The following is a 25,685-nucleotide window of genomic DNA, read 5'->3' on the forward strand; positions in this document are numbered from 1 at the left end:
CGTCCGGAGTCTGTGCACCACAATGGGAGGGGACGCAGCGGTGAGAGGCCCACGTACTGCAAAAAAGAAAAAAAAAATTACTTTAAAATATGAAATATTGAACAATATTTTACCATGAAGAGAAGGAGAATACAAGGCTTAATGATAAAAAAAAAGTAAAGAAAATATTCCAAACAAGTTTAATATTTTAGACTCTTGCATATAGGGATTCATGGATAGATGCCATCTTTTGGCAATTTATAAAATTAATTCATTGCCTGATGGTTCATAAGAGGTCAGTTACTTTATACATTTACTGAGACACTGATAATATATGTAGACAATGATAGCCTTAAAACTATGAAATGAAGATATTTAAAGATATTTAATTGCATTCTAAGAAATGTTTCAAGTTTAGAAATGAATTTATTCATACAATGACAACTCTAGAACATATTGACTCGTCTCATTTTAAAACGTTGAAAGATCTTACAACCATTGGGCATTTGATATTTTTTAAGTTAATTGATTAATAGCATCTAAGAATAGACTATTTACAAAGTAGAGCATTATCTATTCTTTGTACTTGAAGATAACATTATTTATCCAAATGGCCAGAGCTAATGTTTTGAGTGTTTTTCCCCCCCAGGACTGAAATAAATGCAAACTCACTTCCAGTCCCCTGGGTGTGTGGGCTAAAGAGAGCTCTTAATCACATTAAAGTTTATGACTCTCATCACAATCAAACTTGCAGCCATTCTTAAACTATCTAATTAAATTACTCAATTTGTTCTATGGTTTACAAGAAGAGTTACTTTTGTGTTATGATGGCAGGGAGACTCCTGGGTTTCCTGAAAATAACAATTTAACAAAAATCCTCAGGGCTTTTTAGTCTCCTCCATTTCATAGAACACCCACAAAATTCTCCCTGAGGTTGAGAGTGCAGTAAAGCACTGTTAAAAACTAGAACTTCTCAATCTTGGTGTACATATAAATCACCCTGGAATCTTTAATCTTACTCTGTAGGTATGGGGCAGGGCCTGAGATTCTTCAGTTCTAACAAGTTCCCAGGTGATGGTGGTGATGCTGGTCTGAGATCACATACACCATTGCAAACCTATAGACTATTTCAGTATAGAAATGCTAACCGCTCTGGTAGTTATCAACAAGAACAAAAACACAATTTGCTTCTGAGTATTGATCACAAATGTTGAGATACTCATGTTCAAATGTTCAGTTGGGGCATTTTCTTGAACATAACAATCTTAGAGTAATAATTTTTTTTTTTTTTTTTTTAGCTCAGTGAGACTTTAGAAGTCATCAAATACAGCTTCCTCATACTATAGTTGAGGAAATTGAGGGTTAGGGAAGTTAAGTATATGCCCAAGGTCATACAGCTGGCACTAGAACCCAGGAACCCTAACTACTGTGTTGATAAAGAAACCCTAACTTCTTTGGCATTTCCATTTTTATTTATACTCCCTGACACAAAACCTAAGCATGAGTCAATAATGATTAGAATTTCACCTTCTGATGCTCACAATAGTTTAAATGATAGCAGTATCCTTGGACTTAGATTCCTAACAGCTAAAACTCACAGTAGGCAACTATCTGCTACAATAACAAGAGTATTCACATATCCTCTTTCTTGCAGTTTTGTCATGGACATGTGCCTTCTTAATTTTGAGAACCTGGGGAGAAAGGTGGAGAGAGAAATGAATGGGTCATTAGTTAAAAGGCAGGGGTTGAAGTTGTAAAAGGTTGTGGCAAAGTAAGCAACAAATGAGAAAGAGCTAAGGGCCTCAGTATTGATCCTGCCTCTCATCTTTCCCTCTCTCTCCTTGCTTGCAGGTTTCTATTGTGTAGTCGCTCAAACAAAATGGACTTTATTTATGGTGTGACTGATTTAACACTACCGAACTAGTCCATCGTCTGCTAATTTGGTCCAATTAAAAACTGGTCATAGGGAAAAGCCTGGGAATTAAGCTCGTTTGGAAACACAACTTCTGATTATTTTATGTCCTGTTCATTTATATCTCCTCTTCTAAAGGGCACATTCAGGGTGCTGATTTATAGAGATGGTTCTTTCCAGATTCCTGAATTTCTTTCCATGATCACCTTTGGTTAAGCCCTTGAAGAAAGCACAGTTATGCTTTTTCTCCCTTCCTTATGGTTGCTGTTAAGACATTTATGGAGGATTGCCCAAGATTTCTTGCTATACCGAATTAGAAGAATCCCACTAAACAGCTTAAAGCCGCCATTTATAAAGCATTTACACATTGCTTGGCCCTGTACTAACAGGTATGCATTCTCACTTAATCCTTACAACTCCAAGAGTTAAGTACTATTATTATCCCTATTTTGCAGTTGAGGAGGCTTCAGATTTAAACGTTCAAGTAAAATCATCAAACACTGTGAAGCAAAAAGTGACAGCTATGGGATTTGAACCTGGATCTACCTGATCTCAGTACTGACCGATGTGATACTGTCACCTGCTAAGCTCTACTGAAATTTACGTCTAGATTAAGTCAAATTCTCAAGAACAGCAACAACAAATTAATTTCCTCCACCCCTAACTCTTCCTCCGTCACACAAGTTCTTGTAGGCAGGTAGGTGTTCCCTATACTTAGCCTCTCCCACGCCCTCTGCAATCTTTCCCTTTTGCTTCTGGGAGCTTCAGAGAATGCTACTGCAGCTGGTGAGTGGGCAGGTGCAGCCACCATCTGCTCTAGGAGTCCAACTGCGCACAAGAACTTAGCACCCAGACCTGGCCCAGCCACCACGGGTTCCAGAACCTGCTGGGGACACGGCTAACCCCGCCCCCTCGCGGTGGCGATTGGCTAAACCCTTCCCGAAGGCTAGGCACTGATTAATGGAGGTGCTGTCTCCTCAGAAAGTTAGGGCGAGACTCTCTAAGGAGGTGAGAACAGCCGGGGGTGTGTGAATGGGGGATTCAGTTCTTCCTGCCCGAAGGGTCCTTGAGAAGCCTGTTTGTTTTTCCCGGCGCCTGTCTCCACCCATCCCTTTCTCTCATTGGCCAGGCCTGGTGGGCGGGTGTGTTTCCATTGGCCGGGGGGCGGTGTCTGTCCCTGGCCAGGGTGGGGGCGGGGCCTCCACCGCGCTGAGCTTGCCCTTGTGTCTGGTGCTCTGTAGAGCTGCCGCCGCTGCTGCCGCCGCCGCCGCCGCCGCCGCCGCCGCCGCCGCCGCCGCCGCCGCCACCGCCACCGCTGCCACTGCTGCTGCTGCAGCCGAAGCATCCGGGAGCCGCCGCCGCTGCCGCCGCTACCGCCTCTAGCGCCGCTTCCACCTCTAGCACAGCTTCCACCTCCACTCCCAGGACCCCGAGACACCCCTAGCGCGAGCGGCGGCTGCTGCTTGCTTGCTCCCCCTCTTCCCCGCCTCTCCCTTCCGTGACCTACCCACTCCTTGCAACCCTCGTCCGCCCCTTCTCCGACACCCCGGCATCCCTGCACCACCTACTCGGACAGCCCCGGCGGGTGCTGGGACTTGCTGCGCGCGCGGAGAGGAAGGCAAGCTCCGAACCCGTGTCTGGCAGACGGACTGTCGCGGCTGCACCACCATCAGGAGGAGGAGGAGAAGAAACTATTTTGCCCACCGAAACCCCATTCTGCGGGTGCTTCGCCGTTGCCGCTTCTGCTGCTGCTGATCAGCGTCCGCGGGTTCGAACACCGCAGCGGCGAGGACCCTGGGTCCAGAGGGCTCCGCGAGGAAGACACCGGCGGAGCCCCGCACTCTGGTGCTCCGCTCACCAGCATCTCTTTGCCCCCCTCGTTCCATTCCAAACCCTCCACAGAAGGGACCATGATTTGGAAACGCAGCGCCGTTCTCCGCTTTTACAGTGTCTGCGGGCTCCTGCTACAAGGTAATCCCCGCCCCGCCGCGGGGAGCATCAACTTCATGCCCGTTCCCCGTCATCCTCACTCCACCCCATATTTCCACTCTCCCCCTTACAGTCAGTCCCCCAGTCCCTGGCGATTTCCACCTCCTCCCCCTACACCCCGGTGCGGCAGGGGCCAGTGGCAGTTTGCTTCAGCCCCTCGAATCTCTAGCGCTGTCTCAACCCTGCTCTCTCGGCAGTCAGCCCCTTACGGGCACCTTTCGCCTTTTCATTCACCTGAGCTTCCTACATCTCTCACTCTCCATCATCGCCAGCACCAACCCCCCCCCACACACACACTCCCACGCCTTTTGGCTGGCAACTTGTGCCTTCTCTGAACATTCCACCCACCCACCAACCCCCACCAGCCACATCCCACATCACAATCCTGACCGACCCTCTCCATCTCTTGTCACCTCTTTAACCTCCCCCTTTTCGGGTCGTCTTTCTCTTTCCCTTTCCTCCCACCGTCATCATATCCGTGTGCCTTTAAAAAGTGTGTGAGAGCCTGGGAGCGAGCTACCGAGACGGCGAGAACAGCAGCAGCGGCAGCACTGTGTGCATTGCAATAACATCCCCGGTGAAGGGGGCGGGGGGAATGTGTTGTGAGACATGTCATTCACCTAGGAAGAGAGAGGAGACTGTCTGAGGTTAAAAGAGAGAGAGAGGAGGAAGAACGAAAAGAAAAAGAAAAAAAAAAGGAGTAAACGGAAAAAGAAAGAATGCATAAATAAACCAAGAAATAAAAAGAGAGGGCCGGGGAAGGGAAGAATTAAAAGACCAAAAGCCACTTTATCAACAAACTGACTTTTTATTATTCAGTCTGTGTGGTTTTCTTTTTCTTTTTTTCTTAAGACAAGAAACATATGCACCCTAGCAGTTACTTTACTGCTAAGGGATTTTCGCTTAGATTCCCTACCTCTCCATCCGCTCTCTGCCGCTTCTTTTCCGTAATTAATATTATCCTTTCACGTGAAATGTAGGACCCCCTGTGACCGCAGCGGAGGGAAACCGCACAAAACACTGTTATTATGCAAATCACTGGTTTTGGATGCAGACTGGCTAGGGAACTGGGGTACACTTTTCCTCAGACCCTCTCTTTTGAAGGAGAGAGGAGGGGGCTGTGTGGAATGGGAGGACGATGGTGATTATGAAATAAATGGAGTAGGAGTGCATAGGAAGAGCACCCTTTGGGTGGTAGTGGAGGCAGAGGCGGCATGCTAGGGCTGAGTGGGCAGGGGCTGTAAGGCGGAAGATTGTTGCTTTGAAGAGAGTGGTGTAGGGATGTGGCTTGAGTGTGAGATACAGGGAGGATGGATGTGAAATTATGGTCCATATGATATTTTTTAAGCTACGTGACTCTTGATTTCTTGATAAACCTTTGCCCACCTCTATCCCCTCTGTCATCATTTGTGTATTTGTAGGAAAGATAAGTTGATCAAATTTATTCGTCCCTGGGTAAAAGGAATCTGAAAGTAAGACACATAGAACCACAGGCGTGCAAAACCCAATTGGCCTTTGGAGGATTTAAATGAGGTCAATGAACCATCTTTCAGCAAGTTCTTGGAATGCATCCTCTCTCCTAGCCTCCTCCGGTAGACCGGGACCATATATTTTTTAATGCATATTTATGAATGTGAAAGAAGAGATAGTGGACAGAATTTTCCTGAATTAACTAACTGAACTTGCAGAGATATGTGTTAGAATATTTTGTGGTAACTTTGTGTATTTTATGTTTGATGTAAATTTTAGATATATCATGTGCCAGAATCCCTGAGAAGGCAGACAGCCTGTTCTTCTTTCTTATGCCGCCTGGTCCCATTTCCCACCGCTTATACCGCCACCCTCACACAAGTAATCCGGTGGCTGACACATTACTTAGGTTTCTAATCCATCCTGAAACATCCTCCTAGAGACCCCACTTCACCTCTCAGTAACTTGCATTTCTCAGCTCTGCTGTGTGTGTATGTGTCTGTGTGTGTGTCCGCACACGCCACGCTGAGTAAGGGGAGTGTGATGTGGGGAAATCAGTTAATTTGGTGATTGCGATGAAAATTCGACACCACTGGATGTGTTTTCCCTGCCATTCTGTGTATGCTGGCCCCGGCACGTCACTGCACACACTACTGGGCTGGTGCGAGAAGATTATTTATTACAGAGCATGTGGGCAATGGACTGCACTTGGGGGTCGCGTCCTCTCTGCCTTCAACATTTCCCTGTGAATTGTCTATTCAGTGCACTGCAAAATAACTGTCTGCTGGTGCCTCTTTCTCTCTCTCTCTCAGCCTGAAGGAGGATTTACTCTTTCTCTACCCTGAGAGATTCCATCAGCTGCATTCTTTTTTATTAAGGGCATGGGCCTCTTTTATTAAGTATGTAAACCAAGTATTGAAACAATGCTGCCTTTCACAGCAGACTGGGGAAGAGGGGTGGAAAGTATACCAGAGAAAATGTACCACTGCAACCAGCAGCAGGTCCAAATAAATAAATAAATAAGTGTCCTATACAGCAACCAGGGAAAGAGCACCAGCTCAAGGATGTATGTGTACTTCTGAGCATCTTAGATCAGGGCATATTAATACACCAAAAGAGAGAAGAAGATTTAAAGAAAAAAAAAAAAAACTAGAAGCGGGAGGAGGCACAAAGCCCCATTGGACTGTCTTCTCATGTTTATGGCTGCCTCACATTTATCAAACACTGCTCCACAGACACATCACACTTTGTTGATATTGTCAGTTCCTGCTCAAACAAATTACTCATGCCTTCCTGTCTTGGTCTTGGCTGAAAACATTGCTTCAGGGTCCAGGTTTATGTTTCTCCCACTACTCTACTGTTTTATTAGGGCTTGGTTAGATTGTAAAATGAAAGCTTTATTTCATGGACACAGATTAAATACTTAGCAGGTCTTTCCTTTCTATGCACAGGGAAGGATGGGTGGCGGGGGAACTAGCGAGCAACTGATTTTGGCCAGAGGTAGTCTGCTCTGCCTGTTAGTAGTTATGACTAGGCAAATACTATACGCAGTCTGCAGCTTCTTATTATTAGCGTTATCAACACTATAGTGGTATATTCACTTAAGACATACTAATCAATTTATTTATCCTTTGTATTATTATCCCATTTCTTGTGGTACGCATTATTTTAGACAAGAAGGCTCATTTGAACACATCTTCCCTGTGGTTTCACTGTGTTTTACCTTGTCAACAATTTTTTACTTTTCCTGGGAAGCAACCTCAATCTTTTGGCTTGTTAATATGTAGAGTGATAAGCCAGTGGTGAGATTCAAGATAATGATAAAATGAGTTTTTAAAAAAAGGCTTAAATAGTTCTATTCTACAACATCTACTACTTCATCCTCACTGGGTCTTTAGGAAATGCATAGTTAGATAGAAAATAAACGTTTCTGACCAAAGTATAACTTGGAATGTAGACTACTTAGGTAATAAAATTTGATTCAATATTAAGCTATACAGCACCCTTTTTTATTTTCCTCCATCATAGAGGGAGAACCTGGGGCAAAGGCAGGGGACACATTAAAGAAATGAATTTCTGTAGAATGAGGAGTATAAAAGCTTACCACCTGCAACTAAGACCTCTTCTTGGCTACAGAGTAGATCCAGTTCAATTGCTGACCCTCCCTGAAGCTGTATCCTTTTCCATGCCTGAGGAGACACTGCAAAGATGGAGACTGTCTTGTTTAGCACAGCAAACAATTCTAGAAAGGGCAAAAAGGAAGGAAGGGCAAATGTAACCACAAAATAGAGACGCATAGATTCTAATTTTGTTGAGAACTTTATTTCCTTTTTAGAGTTAGCCTTACACAAAAACATACCCAACACTAATATTGGGGCTTTAGGGGTTTTGTGTGTGTGTGTGGCTATGGGACGGACGTTCTAGTAAATAATTTGTTATACTTAGAAAGATCTTCAAGTTAAAGGTCTGTTGAACATACATATTACTTGCCTCAGTGTGTCATGCATCTCCCCTTACATTTTTAGAAAACACATTGTAATGCAAAATACATTTATATATACTTAATAAAATATTGACAACTTAATACTTCCTAAAAATAAGTCTCTCCCACTCTTTTCCCTCTACATGTAGTAGCCTTAGCCATGTTGAGCTCATTTCTTATGCTGAATGCAGTTTCTAAGATACAGCTCACTCCTTCCTTTTTTTGATTAACAGCTGAAACTTTGAAAAGTAGACTTTGTACACAAGAGTCAATGACTATGACTTAAACAGCAAACACCAGACAGTAATTACGATAATCTCCCTGCAAATATGAGGAGTTCCTAGACTAATTTAGTATCAAGATATGGAAGCTTACTTCATTGTCTTTTCCCCTATTTCTACAGCTAGTAGAATTCTGGGAACATAATATGACAAAGATAAGCATCAACTGAGATGGCCTCTTCCTCCCTTTTCCACCAGAAGATCAAATATGTGAAAAATATTTGCCCCCCATTTAAATAGTGAGATAGTCATTTTTCTTAAAGAAAAACTTACTTAAATCACTTAAACAGCAAATGGATGTGCAAAAATGTTGGAAGACATCCTAAGCATGCATTTTAAAGTGGCCTGAAATCAACAACAAGTGATAATCAATTTTCTTTTTAAAATAGAGGGTCTATGGGGTAAAAAATGGTTAAGACAAGTAAAATTTATCTATTATGAAGTATTTGGGGTACATTAATAATATAACATAGGTGTTTCATATTATTGTTTTATTTGATCATGCTGACATGCATTCTATGAGATTTATTGATAGAGACTCCTTGTTTTAATAGACTTCATTAAACTTCCTTGGCAAAATCCCCCATTGTGTGGCAGCTAGCTGAGTAGGTTGAGGAGGCAGTGAGAAGGGAAATAACAAATCAAGGAAGTGGAAATCACAAACTGAAGTCAGAAGTCCCTTGTGGAATTGTCAGATACAGGTTTGTTTACCCTCTTAAAACAGCTCTCTTGCCTGGTTTTTATTAAACTTAAGCTTCCTGAGGGCAAGCCCTGAGCTTTACTTATCTGTGCAATCTTCTTATTCTCAGTTTAGTAAATGCCTAATAGTTTTGAGTTGAATAATAGGTATGTCCTAATTAGTCATGATGGAGTTAAATGGTCCCTTCTCCTCATAATATATCAGCACTCTTACTTTGCTAAATAATACATATGAGTTAACTTTAACATTTTGTAGGTCGTATTGGTTTAGAAAACTGTTTTCCTATCAAAAATTATCATAGCAATAGCTGTTGATATACATCTTTAGATGAATACAGTTTGATCAGCTGTTCTTTGACGTGAGGTTTCCCTACCCATTTTTTTTCTTTTCCAGAATTAAAAATCACAAATATTTTGCATAAGATTACAAACTCAATTCATGAAAAAAAAATGAAGGGCATGACTTAAATTTACTGATTTAACCTAAAATATTTAAAAAGACAAGTTCATTGCCAACATTCTATTTGAAAATGTCAAGCATTTTTGGAGTGCAGTTCTGTAGTATCAAAAAAAGACATCTGCAAATTCCTTGCGTAAAGAGGTGGGTGAAGATTAACCTAGAGCTGTGGCAGCTGAAGCCCCCTGCTGTGTGATGTTGCAAATGGCATCTCAGGCCTAATGTGCTCTGCAGCCGCAGGCGAACACGCAGGAAAGCAGTCATGTGGCATGAGTGAAATGGGAAGTCTTTTCATATTTCATAGCTTGTAGTGGACATGAAGCATCCTTCAGCTTTTCATAACTAGAAACAATTCAGAGAGTATTTCTAATCATGTGAGGTCATGGCAAAGCAAAAGAGAACCCATATTTTGCTTAGAGATTAATGTAGTAAAAAAATCCTAATAAAATTATCAACATTTTCATCAAATGAATGGTACAAACTTGCAACTATCTTGCAAACTATCAGGACCACGGGTCAGTTTAATGAAAATAAATAGCAAAGTTAAAATAGGATTCTTATGCAGTTATTTACATGTGTTGGACCTAATCAATGTTGAGCTGGCAAATACTCTGTTATCCTTCTCTTCCTTTAGTGAGTAAGGACCCAGTCCCTTGATTTTTTCCTTATTACAGCACTTCCTGTTTTGCGAGAATACAGTAGTTTTAAAAGGAATAGGAATTAATTGTTCAATGTTTGTTCACACAGTTTATTTAGTGCCATAAATTGGAATTTGTGTTAACGTCAAACTAGTAGAGAATATTTCCTTTCTGTCTGAACAATTTTATTTATCACACAGGCAAAATCATCAAATACGTTCCTTAATAAAGGTAAGAGTTGTGGACCTTATGGGCAACCTATCATGGAAGCCTATCAGATAACAGTAACTAATGTAGCATTTTTTATTTTGATTCCATTTGCTACAGAACAAAGTAATTGAACATATTATGCATATTGATTTTTATTCTAGAAATGAGGCCAGTTGGTCCTGTTTATGTGTTCAGTAGGTTTCTTTAAACAGATATGAAATTATTTTTATCTTAGCAATATGTAATATATATAAAAATTAGGAAAGTAAATATTCTGCTTAATTAGGTATGAGTTAAATATTAATGCCCAAATCAAAGATGTAATTACTGAGAAAGGAAATATTCCTCAATCATTTATCTATATATATGCACATACAAGCCTAAAATTTACAGTTATTTTTAACTGTAAAGATGTTTGAAGGACGTGTTTATAATTTTGTACATAATTAGAGCTTGGGGCTCTCAGGGATGAAGTGTGAGGAAAAAGGAAAAGTTTATTTTGTTTGCACTTATTATTTTCTTTTACCCTTTTTATGAAGGTTAAAAAAGGTATTATTTGAATACATTTTCTTAGGCTGTGTCAATTATTAACTTTTAAAAACACATACACGCAAGGTTTACAGTTTCTGAATTTGCAATAGAGCTCAGCATTTATTCTGGATCTTCTTTGGTGCTTATAAAACTGAGTGATGAGAACCTACTGCTACCTGAATAGAGACAGGGCTGAGGTTGTAAGGAGACCTGCCATGGAGAGAGCCAGCCATTAATTATTCACATTCTATTTTAGAGGTCTTTGAAGTAAATATTAAGACAGTCATTATTCAACACTGGGGATAACTCTTTCTGAGTCAGCAAATAGTTTTCACTTGAATATTTAAATTATTTTTCAGCCATCTGAATGCTAAAGGGGAAGCCCCTGTTTAGTCACAGTTAAGCAGTTATTCTGGGGGCTAGATACTGACGTCATTAGGGATGTTTAGAACACAAAAATAAGCATTCATTTGCTTTGAAGAACAGAAAATCTTAAAGCTAAGTGTGATCAAATAGTGTAAATAATTTCACATAAGCGTACAAAATTCCATTTATAGGTTAAATTGACCCCCCCTAATAATTTTATAGATTTGATGATGGCTTATTTACAGTGACAGTGCATTATCTATCTAAAGTCATCTTTGGGAGCACAGTGAGAAAGCACCTTTCCTGACAAGGACGTGCTGCCAACTGCTAAGTGTATAGCTGTTATATTGATTCAGTATAATTTATAAAACCAATTAATTTGTTCTTGTAAAGAAATCTTTTTAGCTTCTTTGCTAAAATTGTTTGCATTTAGAGATACAAGTGCCTCCCATAATGCTAACTTAAACATCAAAGCCTAAAATTTATGGTGCATAAAATATGTTTCTACTTTCATAATAAATTCATATTTTACATTAGCTTGTCCTATATCCCTGCTGGAGAAAATGTCCCTGACATCTATACCTTCCATTCCCTCTCATACTTTATATGTCCTCTGCTTTCAATTTTAAGTAGTAGACTTAGGCCGAAATGAGAGATGATTAGAATATTTGTATTGAACAGCAAATAAAATGCACAATAAGCTTCTGATTTGTCATTCCTTTATTGCAGTCTGTTTTATGGTCTGATATCTGAATAGTAACTCAGCTTCCTTTATATTCTCTAGCAATATAATATCCACCAACTCCACACCGTTCTACCCACCTGAAGGACCCATTAAAAGAAATTAACGGGGGATGAAGTTTAGTTAAAGGGAGTTTTGCTAAACCTATGTACTGAATATGTCCAGATTGGGTGTTTTTTCTTTGAACTTCCAAGGCTTGTACCCCAGTGTTTTAGCAAGGATAAAACACGTACAGTGTGCATTTAGTTGTTTTTGTTATTGTTATCATTGCATTTCGTGAGAGTTCAACCTTCTTAGTCTCATAATAAAAATGGCAAAAAGAGGAGGGAAGGAATGTGAGTCAGCCAGCCAAACACACAGAAACGCCTGGCAAAGCTGACTAAATTAGCATATGCTAGGCTGTGTATTTCCCTCTGTTGTTACATAACTCTTTTCTAATAGGAAATCACTTCTCCTACTTAACCCTTTCAGGAGGTTTGGAATTCTCCCACTGTTATCCTTTTATTTTGCTTCATTTATTTTCTCAAGAATTGTGTAAATCATCTATTGAAGGGCTTTTATGCCAAATTCTTTTTTTTTCCCCCTTCAGTCTTTCTGTATACAAATGTTCCATTCTGTGCCCAACTTCAGGATTCAGGAATCAACTTTTCTATAGCTTTCACTGAGAGGACCTAATTAGCATTTTAGGCTCTCTTTACTCATGTGCAGCTTTCTTTAGAAAATGTATTAGTTCTATGAGGTTCCCCTAAGGATTCATAATACTCTAGTTTGTTACATGTACTGTGATATTCAGTGTGCCTTATTTATGCACGTGTCCTCATTTCAAAGCCTTTTCAGGGATCATGTGGATAGAACAAGGGGTCTGGCTGTAAGTTCACTGTCATGTATTAATGTGTAGGTGGTATTCAGAGAAGGATGTTTCTGAAGGCAATTATATATCTATGACTCCAGTATAGCAAGCAGTTACTCACATTCTACACTTACTAGTTACCCTGCCAAGGCAGAATGAAATTCACCATTGTGATGCAGAATACAGTATCTGTTATTTCTAAATAGTTCTTTGCTCTGGGAATGAAATAAAATAATGAGTGAAAATGTGTATCCCCTGTCCTGAATAGGGATTGTTCCTTTCACTCTCCCAAACAAAAAGAAGAATCAGAAATTGTTCCTGAATCAATACTCTATTCCTTAACTAGTCCATTAACACATTTTGCTATGGTGGGATCTTGAAGTTATGCTGGTTATTATTTGAGGCTATAGATTTTTAGATAGTATTAATTGCCTGCAATCTTCATGGGCTGCTAAATGTCAGTACATTGCCAAATTTAAGACATATTTTGAGTTTTTGATTTGGATGCAATGTGGACAACTGTGCAAATATATAGGAATATTGAACGAGAGAGAGAAAGAGAGGGAGAAAGAAACACATTTTTTTTTTTTAGAGAGAGACTATATTTGTGGAGGAATAGCTGCAAATAATTTGCTCATTTTAGTACATGTCACCATTATAAAAAGGATATGTTCCTACATTACATGAGTTTGAGAGTATACTTATATTAATTGTACCCCTTGACTTACTTGTATTCCTGGGTTATATATCATCAAAAAATTTGAGTTTAATTTGTAAATACAACTGTTCTTTCTTTTTTTATGACTATTGCAGTAAAAAGCATTTTATAAGTTGATATACTGACACTTTTAATGAATTTTTGTTTCATTATTTTATACAACTGAATGATTTTCCAAGCCTTATTATTATTAATGGTAGCTAAAAAATACTAATGTCCAGGAACCCGTGAGAGTTTTTTATGAGAATTTTTGACCAGAATCTGATGTGGTTTTTTTAGTAGACAAAAGAGTGCCATCTGCCCTTTATTGATTATTTTAAGCATTTATGTTTTCTTAGTTTATGAGAGAACTAAGCATTTTATTTTGCCTATGTTATGATCTATATAACCCCTACATATATTTTTATTATAGCATTTTGAATGTTAGGTATTTATCTGTCTGTCTCCTCTAGTGGACTATAAGCCCCTAGAGTGCAGGGTCTTAGTCTTCATTTTATTTCAACTGCCTAATCGAATGTCTATTTTTTAATGTTTTCATTCCACTGATTGATTAGTTCTCTTCCAATCCATTTAATCATGACGCATCTCTTTAATTGGATCCAAATAATATTTAAGTATTTATAATTGCCAAAATGCCAATACAGTATTCTGAATAGAATAAATGTTTGCAATCAATTTTCATTTGTATGTAAAGTACAGGGAGAAGACAAAAATGAATACTAAGAAATATAATTCTAAATAATGACATACTTCACAAAAAATGTAGAATCACTCCTTTCAGTTAAGGTAGTCAGTTCAAATTTGCCCTGAAAACATTTGTCTCATAGCTTTGAATCTCCCTGATTTCTCTGGGCATTGTAACCCTTTGTCTTTCTTTATGTATCCGTGGCCCCCAAAATATTCCTGATGATGACTTTGGATAAACATGAAGCCAAATCATCTTACTGTTCTATTTAGAGTAGCTGGTATTTCTGGATAAATGTATAAACAAAGAGGAATTACAAACTGACCTTGATCTGCCAGATTATCAGTGAGGACTGACCTGCTTTTGTTATTGCCAAGCTGTAGAGACGAGGTGCTCTGAGTAGTCCTTGAAGTACAGATTCAGGGTATATTCTTCTCAGTTTAACTCGGGGAGTTTCCATTTGTTTTATTTAAAAGGGCTTTTACAGAAAATTCTAAAAAAAAAATATATATATATATATATTTAATGCTAAGTCATACTTCTACAATTGAGGACACATGTTTGCTATGGTTGAATTTGATTTAGTTTTCTTTTTGCATTTGGAAAGACAGTGGGAGGTAGAATGGGAATATTAACTGCTTTTTGAAGAGAATTTAAATATAGTTACTGGGAGCTGAACTCCAACAGTGAAAAGACTTTCTACAATTTGTAGTGACTCTATTTCCACATAAAGTGTTTTAAGAATTCTTTTTCTAAAATGTCCCAGAGAAATGTAGTTTTTCTTAAAAGTTATATAGTTTTTCTTCAAATTAAAAAAAATAATTTCCCCATTGTCTTTCAGATTTTTGACTGTTTCATGACTCTTGGCATTTGAAAGGATATTATTAAGTAGGCTAAGTTAAGATTTACTTGAAGCCAAATCACTGTATCATCCGCCTGTTAGAAATACGCATTCAGTTAACAGATATTCAAAGTAGATTAAACTATCTCAATTTACTGAGGGTTATTGCCACTTTATGAAGTTAATATTAGAATTATATTCCCCCATAGCTTCTGTTAGTACCGAAAATCTTGCTTTATGTGAAGATGTGAGTGTCAGTATGATGCAACAGCCAGGTAAGAATAATCTCATCTTTAACGTGGCTTTTGTTTAGCCCCAGCTGATCCACTTTCCAGAGCCTAGTGAAAAAAAAGGGAAGATAGTTTGGGAATCAATTTTGTTGACTATATCACTGTTTTGATGAAAAGTTATTTTAATATGTTACTGAATTTTATTCATTATATTGAGATATCCTATAAATCTACGGTTAGAAGTGACATATTTAAAATTTTTTATGTGTAATCATATAGTATGTGAAACACTGGAAATGTGTGGAAGAATCACACCTTTATATTTCTCAACATTTTTGTCATAATGGCCCACTCAGAAATTGAATTTTCAGTTTGATATGAGAAGGAAGTACCTTTATCTATTACTTTAAATGCTAAAGCATTTCAGACCAACATACTTGTTGAGAGTGGCCAAATTAAGGACAACATCCATAATATTCACTAAAAGTATATTGTACTAAGTGCATTGTCTTTATAAAAAGATTTGATGGTAACTAGCATGAAAAATAAGTGTGTTTGATAATATTTACGAATATATTTTTAAAGGTCAAGAAACATTTATAGAGGATAGTTTCATGTCCACTGGCTTGCTTCATACATATATATGTGTGTGTGTGTGTATATATATATAACATAGAAATGCTGTGGGTGAGGTAAGACTGATGGTGTTGTGAACTTCAATTCTCCATATCCTTTCACTTCTGTGGGATAGCTAAGTTAAAGATATTGGTAGAGATAAGTTCATAGTTTTTTAGAGGTCTGATAGAGGTCATTAAAGTCAGATTTACTTTAACTTTTTGCTTTGCTTTACCCAATTTTATTGACTATACAGATACAGACTACCAACAAAGCAGAACAGATTATGTTTGAAGGATGTGACAGCATAAAAGTACATTTTATAATACAACAACTATGTTTGACAGATGGGTATGGACAGGTTGGGAAGACTGATAATCTTTTTATCATTTAATAATGATCTTACTATAAGGTAGCAGTAAACATGTTCAGGCATTAGAAATATTTCCTTCTGAGATCTTCACATCATCTTGGTGTACGCAGATGGAGAATGGGAGTGACTTGGTGATAGAGGAAGAGGCAATAATAGATACTCATGATCCTTGAGTGGAATACAGGGAGCTGCCATATCAAAATACAGTTAGTGTGGGAGTGGTAGTGAGGTTGACCTGCTGAATGTCTTTTATTTTGTAGTGAGAGTTCTCTATTCTATAGAGGGAGGAGATACCACTGAACTAATTTAGACTTTGATTTTTGGAAGTGCCCTGCAGCATCAAGATGTAATGGTAGGAATCAAGGGACCCAAGTTCTCATCAAAGCTATGCCACTATTTTAGATATGAGTGAGTTACTTCTCTTGCAGCTTAGTTTTTTCATCTGTGAATTGAGAGATTGGAACCACATCCATTCTTTGGCAATATGTTGTAGAAGGATCTTATGGATGATGGCAAACTGCAGAAATGCTGTTTTTCTTTTCACTTTCCACCTAAAAATCTTTTATAACACAGTCACTATAACATTAACTGTGTGCCCTTAAATACCTTTTACTAAAATTTAATTTTTTATATCTACTCATGCATTATTCAGTATTTAACATTTTTACACATGTTAAGTGATTGTTATTCTGATACGTGTCTGTATAAATTTCAGAACTTTTTCCCCTCTGTCAATGACTTTTATAAATTAATTTTGTAGCCATCAGCCTGAGTTTGGGTCGTACAGTTTTTTCTAATGAAATTACATCCATAGATCAATTTTGAAAATCAGTAAACTGTTGCTCTGTTAGTCATTTTTATTAGGGAGTGGATTGAATTGTTTTAATTTTGAGTTCATCTTTGTATTTCTATGCATTTAATATGTGTGTATGTAAAGATCTCTACAATCATTTTATTTTTCATAGCCATTGATTTTCTTAAACATAACTTATTCATTTATTGATTCATTTTTTCAAGAAATATGTACTTGAAGGCGGCATTGTAAATGTTGGTTATACAAGTAGACAAGATGGAAATAGTTTCTGCTCTTATGGAGCTCGCATTCTAGTAACTGAGATACAGAATAAACAAATCAAAATATTACAATGCCTTAATTCTTTTTTCTCTGAAATAAAAATATTTTATTTTTATGTTAATATCTTTTCCATAGCAACAAAATGTGGATATATCAATGAGGATATGAAATCACTGATTTAGCAACAATATTATAAACCTCACTGGGCTTTTAACATTTTTATTTAAGGTTGGACTAAAGGACTCTCATTTCCTCCAGTTGTTTATCATGAAAACATTCTCAGTATGATGCCAGTTTCTTTCTTTATTTTATTAATACAAGTTGAAAGAAGCTGACAAGTGAACAGAAATATTCAAGCCTGTTCTATTCTAACTGATTTGTTCAAGAGGATGATTCATTTAATTTCATAAAGGCTCAGTGGGCCAGAACTGTAGATGACCAGGTCAGCAGAGGGAATGTAGGGGAGAAGAGGTCTGTGAGAAGGATCTATGTAACAAGCAACAATATTTAGTTTTTTAGAGCTGAAGTTCTGCTTGAGCAATTCTGATGTTACCAGCAACAGTCATTTAAAGAGCTGCTGATGCCTCAGGGAAAACATTTTTAAAGTGTCCTATCTAGAAACAGTGTTCCTTGTACTGTGTCATATATATTAAAATGCTGTCCCTTGCTTATATTACAGTACATCGTGCCTGATTAAAACCTGTACTTCTGTAATATGGCCTTTTGATAGTGCCGATTAAATGTCGCTCCTGAAATATTTCCTCCTACTGAATCTCTATGAATATGATTGAAATATTAATTAGTATGATATGAAATATTAATCAACTGGTAAACAAAACTGGCAAATGGATGAGGATACAATTAATTTTTTTTTAAATAAAGTGAATTTTTTATACAATTATTTTAAATGTTAGAGAGAAAATACAATATCATACGAACGGGCTGCAAATATTCTTGACGTCTTTATATTACTTCCTTTAATATTTAACTTTCATGACCTCAATATGCAAATGATGTCATATTTCTAAGACATTATATGGTATTTTTGAATAGTATACCTCATTGGCCAGTGTGATCCCTGGAGTAGATGATATATACCTTATAATAGATAAGATAAAAAAATTGAGGTATCCTCTAGAAATCATAATGGTGGTCGTCTAGCATGTATAGTTACTCTATTTAGAGACTTATTTATCTGGATTTCACTCAACTACATTGCACAGCTAGGAAAACCTCAGCCTAACCGTAATCTTTAATTTCGCTTTCTTTATATTTTAAAGGAAACTTTAAAATTAAAGCAATTCCAGTAAATGCTCTGTTGTAGGTGATAATTTGCAAGAGTGTAGTTTTATACTAAATGATTTATTTTGAAAGTATATTCAGTTTTCCAAAGTAAGTCAGAGATGCATACATAATTGGAAACTTTTCTAGAGGGAACTAGGTGGTGCTGTTCTGTCATCTTTGTGTCTTAGTGACTTCTTTGGTTCTTTTCTCAATTCATTAAAACACTTTCATATAATAGGTGCATTCGGTAAGATACAGTTTTGGTTTATAGTGGCATTATTTTTATTAAACAAGTAAATTTATGTTGATCTTGCATCTTTGTTTTCAGCAGTATTTTCATACAGCAGATAAAAATTTTCTTCCTAAGCAGTGTCACAGTTTACAATGTCTCATTTCTTCATCATTTAAGATAATGTATAAAATTCTGAAATTTTCAGGTATTTATGTTATTATGTGTTTTTAAATGCTTTGGCTCTTTTACTTGCCAAACAACTTACTATTAATTTAATCAAAATTTAAAGTGGTAAAATTTTTGTACAGAGTTGATTTAATATAAAAATGCCACAAAATGCATAAGCTCAAGGAAAACTTATTTACATTATTTGAAATACTAAAAAAATTTCAATTAAACCTTTCAACAAAGAAAAAAAGAAAACCTTTCCCTTGAAAAGGAGTTGTTTGCTTAATTTACTTCCTTATAAGAAAAGTAACCTCAATTAAGCCATCAGTAATCTTTTCATTTTTCTAGATATTGTTAATTGTGTGTTCCAATGATCTTGGTGGTACTTGATAGTCCGAAATAAAATAACAAACCTATTTCAGAGTAAACAACAACAAACAAAGTTACCCCACTGTCCATGTATATTTAGTACACTGGTATTTCTGGGGTATATTTTCTTGGTAAGAATTATGACTTCTTTCAGATATCATTAGGTTTAGAGAATCAGATAAGAGAAAATTTTAAAGGGTTGCAGTTTTTTCCATCAAAAATCATCTTGTAAGTTGTTTCTTAATGATTTTTCAATACCTTTGGAGAAGAGTATATCATGCAATTTATTCTCTAATGTAAATCTGGATATAAAATAAGGATGAAGTACTTCAAGAGTTCTACCCATGTGTTTTCTTGTAGAATTGTAGTTCTATCATTTTGAATGGGGACAAAAATAATCTATATCCTTCTTTTTTCTGATCGGATAAATCCTCCTAGCTATTTACGTCATAAAACATTTAAGTTTTACCTTAATAGAAAAGTGAATGTTATACAGAAAACTTTTTGTGTTTTCTGTTATCTCCCAAATCTTTTATCTTTAGAAGACAGAATCAATATGGAATTTCAGGATGGTTCCGTGGCATGTCATTTTATAATGCAGAGAGATAATCTCTGAGATGAACATCTTCTAGGCTAATAAGCCTAAGTGAAAGTGCTGCTATACTTCTGTGCTCATGTCTTGTCTCGAATAAAATGGAAGTCACAAGTATTAGGATGAATGCCAGTGGTTAAACATTTGTCAAATAAGAGTTCAGATTGGGGAAACTGCATAAGGAAATTGAGATTATTCATTAACAAGAATGCCTTCATTTTCTATCAAATGAAAAATTTTCTAAGAAGGATTAGGTAACTCCCATTTTATATTGCCATAACCTTAAAGTGTGAAGAAATCTAATAATATAAACACTTTGGGATTAGATCAAAAGTCAGTGTTTTGGGTGTTAATTTTTTGTGTTGCAAAAATACTTTCTAACTTTTAGATACTATCATTATGAAAGTAAAGCTTGGATTAGACAAAGAAATTATGAAAGGTATTCATAGATTTGCTCAAAAATATGCAGTGTGTTTATGATTTCTACTTTTTGAAAGTTGACATTTTGACAGTAGTACTAATAAAAAATACTCAACTTTAACATATTAAATGCCAGATTTATATTATGGAAAGTTAAATGGCACTGTCATCAGGACCAATCCTTTATATAATAGATAGCCTGTTTTTTTAAAATACACCATACTTTAAATAAAGCATGATATTTGGTAAAAAAAAAAATCTAAATTATAAGCGAATATATTTTAAGATTATTTTTCCTCCCAGAATATAGAAAGTGTACAGGTTATTTCATTTCTTAAATGTCAAAAATACAAAAACCTATATTGTAACTCAGGTAACTGCTTATTGTTTTAGAAGTAAATTGGAAGGGAAGAGACTAAAACGCATCTCTGGCAATATGCTTTCTTCTTGGACTCAGGCTCCAGAATTAACACCAAAAATAATGCATGATTTTTTCATAATTTATTCTGGTTATTTATTTGAGACCTAGTGTTAGAATAAAAAGAGACTTTCTTCACAATTATTTTTGATGAAGATTAATATCAAGCAATATAGCATAAGGCATTGACTGTTAGTAATCAGTGGCAGCAAGTAGATTACATGGAATGTCATTTTCTCGGAAGAGCTTCATTTTTCCAAATGCTCCTTTGGAAACTTCTGATGAGGATCCTTTTCATCTTGCCATATTTTATCAATGATGAAAGATTTATATCTCATCGATCTAAAGGTGTTTTTCACTTTAAAAAGTAGACTAAAGAAAGAAAACAACAATAAGTAAGAGATTTCTGGATTTCCTTTGAAATCAGAGTCAGATAGCAGAATAGGTGAAAAAGTCAGTAAAGGGACTGGTGATAATTAAGAGAATAAAAGCAACAGTATCATGGAGAGGATGGATGTAAATCTTTGTACCTTTAAGTATATTTTTCCTTATTAGGCTGATAGAAAATAGAATCTCCAAATGAGTCTTGATATAAAATTACAGTGTACGTTAACAAATCAAATTTTGGTGGACCCAATAGCTAGAGACATTGTACATGGTGAAGGAGGTTAGCATATAACTAAATAAGAATTTTGGATGATCTTTGGTGCAGTATGTCTAGAACCTAATTGTAGTGAGACAGCACAAGTAATGAAGAATTCTAACGCTGTTATAGATAAGTGTAATTAATATTAGTCACATATGACCAAGAATAACACAATGGATAACCCTTGGGGAAAATGTTATATCATAAACTTAATATACTTTCATATACAACTTAACAAACAGAGGGCTTTCTAAATATATCTCCCCTAGTTGGCTTTGATTGTGTCAAGATCTAATTTGTCTTAAAATTTGATGAACCCAGTCTTCCTATGTTGGCATTAATGTGAGTGGAAGAGATGGAATACAATAATTAGGAAGTAATTGTATATTGAAGGTCAATCTCAGGAGAAGGTCTTCATATTATGGCTTTGCAGTTTACAAATTGTCAACTTTTCAAAAAGTATTGTTACCCGAAAAACTGGGTTCACCTCTTGGTGGGTGTCTAGCCAAAAGACACAACCAAGCTAAAGATCAGGAGAAGAAAGGATTTTATTACTTGCAGCAGTAAGGTAAACACTGGGGATCTTTCCCAAAGCAGTGTTTCCCCAACAACAAAACTGGGGAAGTTTTAGGCTAAGGGTATATACATATTCATGAAGGGGCTTGAGCAGAGGAGAATTAAGCATAGAATTGGGGCAAAGGTCTGTAGAGTCCAAGTTTAGTTTACTGAAGTCAGGAGTGTCAGAAAATGTCAACATCATCATCCCTTAGGTTCTAGTTGATCTGATGGTTGAGTGTTTCAGGCTAATCTTACCAAACGAAACTGGGAGTCTTTACAACTGATACATTATCTTTGCTGTTGTTACTTCTCTTCCTGATAACAGTAGTTTGTTCCTGCATTCTTTTGTACCCTTAAGATCATTAATTACTGAGTCCTGTTCAAGGACAAGCATTAGTGTCCAGGTTTAGATCACAAAATGGTTTAGGGGAAAAATGGCTTCTCCTATGTCCAGAAAGCCATGCCTGGTTCTCTTTCTCTGGCAACCCCTACCCTAGCTGCTTACAGCATCTTATTATTGGCTACATATGTTCAGTTGTAAAACTGGGAAAAACACCACAGCAGAACAGCTCCTAAAAACAGACCAATGGTTTAATCATTGGTTTGTTTCATGAGAGAGTGACTTCAAAACAAAATAAAACAAAACAAAACTTACAAAGACAGCCTCTGCATTTAATTCCTAATGTGTCAATCAGCAGGTGCTTCAAAGGGAACATTGCTTGTTTGAAACTAAATTTTTAAAAATTATTGAGAACTTGACATTTTAGGGAGCCATCTTCTTTATCCAAAAGTCTAAAAATAAATAAAAACTTTTAAAAGAGAATTAAGGCATTACAAAAAGTTTGTCTTCTCATTTCACTTAAAAATATATGTAAATTAGAGAAATGTGACATTTAGAAATAAAATAGTTATATTGGCTAATGTAAACATCAAGAAATTAATCTAAATGTACTAGTAACCTAAAGTAGTCCCCTGATATTATCTAAGACATTAGCATCATTGTCAGAAATTATCTTGTTGTTTTACTAACTTGTTCATATTTTCTGCCTTTTCTCTGTAGACCCTAAGCTCTGTGAGTGCAAGGATATTGTTTACGGTTTTTATCTTCTACTTTTGGAATATTATCTGGCACACAGCTATTCAGTAAAAGTTCTAACATGAATGAATATGATGCTCTTGATTTATTTTTTTAAATAAAAGACTTTACTTTTTGAGTGACTTCCTATAGTGAACAGAAACCAAATTAACACTTATATTTAAAACATACCTACTTAAGATTACTTATTATGTAGTAAAGTTCTTTAAGTCCTTTTTTTTAGACACATCATGTCCCACATTTGATTATAGACCATTTGTTATTTGAGAACATTTGTAATTGTGTTTATTGCAATAGACTTGAAATAAAGCACAACGCTGCTGTTGCTCATTTAAAACAATAAATGAACATAGAGCAGGGGAATTTCTTTGTTGAAATGCCATAAGAACAGTTTTCAAAGTATTAATATATTCTCCATATTAGCTCTTTATCATTGCTAGTATATAGTTCAGGGTGTGTGTGTGTGTGTGTGTGTGTGTGTGCATTCTTTATATCAGAAATTTTTCTAAAATCATGGCATTATAACTGCATTATGTGAAAAAAATAAAACCAAAGATCATAATAGGCCATAGGGGAAATTCTACATAAGAAACATGTTATAGTAAAATTGGATGGAAGTTTAAAATAAGCTCTGCTGTACTTTAGATTTAAACATGATCTCATTTCAACTCTATTTAAATCTTATTTCAGAGGCAGCATAGTGTAAGTGGAAAGTACAAGGGATAGGGCATCAAGAATTAAAGTTTTGATGATGACTGTGCCATTGGCTCTGTCACCTGGGGAAACAGCTCATCTCTCTAGGGGTCAGTTACTCGGGGGTATTAGACTTGGATCATCTCCAGGCTCTCTTTCAACTTGAAGGTTGACCTGAAGTCCACAATTAAAATAAAATAAATAGGTATAGTTTGCAAAGGTTAGGATATGATTATGTCTTCATCATTAAATGAAAAGTTTTAATTAAATATGTGTTTTAAAATGATGAAATCAATTATTAGCTGTGTTTATAAAATTCTACTGATATACAATTAATGTGTTTTAAAAATGCATGTCCATTATGTATATATATTCATATATGTATTGTTATATTGGCATACTATAGATATATCAGTATATAAACCAATAACCTTATTATGATGTCATTTGTTTTAATGTGTACATAATAATTTATTGCATTTCTGACTTTTCACCCTATTCTCTGATAAGAAAGGCATGAATAACTAGAAGAGGGATCATTGAAGAAATATTCATTTCATAAAACACTTGCAAGAAAAATCTTAAACTATTAGAAATTATTAGCCTAAAAAGGATAAAATAAAAAAGCTTGATGATTCCAGGAGTAGACTTCAATAAACGAAGATTATTTTGCACTAAGTGCCATAAACAACTGTTTTTTTATATTCATAAGGGTCAAAATAATGTCCTTAAACTACTCCAAGAGTACTTTAGACTTTAGTTAAGAAATAATTTCCAGACTAGAAAGTGGTGAAATGCTTTCTTGGTGTCTGAAAGGGTAGATGGTTTTTTTTTTTTTTTTTTTTTTAATTTATTGAATGATTTAAAAGTGTGCCCTCTTAGAGATAAAGAGAACTGAAGGGCCTCAAATCATGAGCTAGCTCTTCATGAAACCAGTTTGCACAAGTTCTAATAAATCCAAAATTTCACTCTTATCAAACAGAATCTGTTCTTTAGAAAGCCAAACGCTTATTTCCTTTGTAAGTGTGTCATTAAAGGTTACATTGATTAATTTAGAGAGGATTTCATAATAACCTCTAATCATAATCGTACAAAGAGTTAAATTCCGTTCATTATGGAGCAAGGCAAACCAGAGTGTTTATAGGCCATCTAGAAGGTCAGTACTCAGACTAATTCACCGACAGCCCCAGATGCCCGGTTAAGCTGCCAACACAGTTGCTTTCCGAGTCTGCCAGAAAGTCAGCTGCAGCTGCAGGGAACATTCTTTTTTTCCCACCCATTGCTAAGCCTGTGGATTTTACAATTGCCACGGAAAGAACAGAATTAGGAAATGTAATTCAGGGTGATGATCACCTCACTTACCCTATTAATGGGTTTCAAAGTAATTTATTATGAACAGCAAAATATAAACAGATAAGAGTTTATGCACATGTGCATGTTCTTTAATAACACATTTAGTCACAGTTTGGAAAGTAACCTGGTGAGAGTATCTTCCAGGCTCAGTCCCTCTTTACTCATTTTTGGTATTCCTAGTAATAATAATAAACAGTAACCATTTTATGTTGTACTGTTATCTGCAGTTAGAGAAACATAACCACAGGTGCAGAGGGTGGTAGTATGTTGTGCTTTTGAAATTACTCCAGACTGACCTCTGATCTTGCTTTGCTGTGTGACTTTGAGCAAGTGATTTTACCTCTCTGAGCCTAAGGTATTTCACCTGAAAAATAAGCACTGTGATAGCTATCTCACAGGTAATTGTGAGGGTTATTTAATTAACATAGTAAAATACCTGATTGTGAGAGCAATAAATTGTGAGAGCAGATTTTTAAAATTGTTAAATCAGAAGTTTGCATTAGGTCCTCAGAATTTTGAATGCACATTGTTCGATGGCATTTCATAAAATATTTTAAAGAGAATATTATAGGAATTAAAAGGTAATCGAATGAGAAAGATTGGAGAACCCTGAAAATAATCACAGAAAATTTTAAAAGGATATAACATTATATTCTTTCATTTCATAATGTAAAGTTGTTCAGGAGCAGTAGAGAAAGGAGGAATATAGAAGG

At 36.2% G+C, this 25,685-nt stretch overlaps 1 protein-coding gene across 7 annotated transcripts in view; it reads left to right on the forward strand.

The window, feature by feature from the left end:
* Positions 1-3,801: 3,801 nt before the first annotated feature.
* Positions 3,802-25,685, forward strand: part of CADM2 (cell adhesion molecule 2) — a gene marked incomplete at both ends in the record, with an annotated part of 1,072,922 nt that continues 1,051,038 nt past the window's right edge. For all 7 annotated transcript variants that reach the window (XM_082839305.1, XM_082839307.1, XM_082839309.1 and 4 more), the window contains one exon: positions 3,802-3,862. In XM_082839305.1, the coding sequence (XP_082695431.1) occupies positions 3,802-3,862 (61 nt within the window). The remainder of the gene's footprint in view (positions 3,863-25,685) is intronic.

The sequence above is a fragment of the Leucopleurus acutus genome (genome assembly GCF_964270905.1).
Source record: "Leucopleurus acutus genome assembly, chromosome: 5".
NCBI lineage: Eukaryota > Metazoa > Chordata > Mammalia > Artiodactyla > Delphinidae > Leucopleurus > Leucopleurus acutus.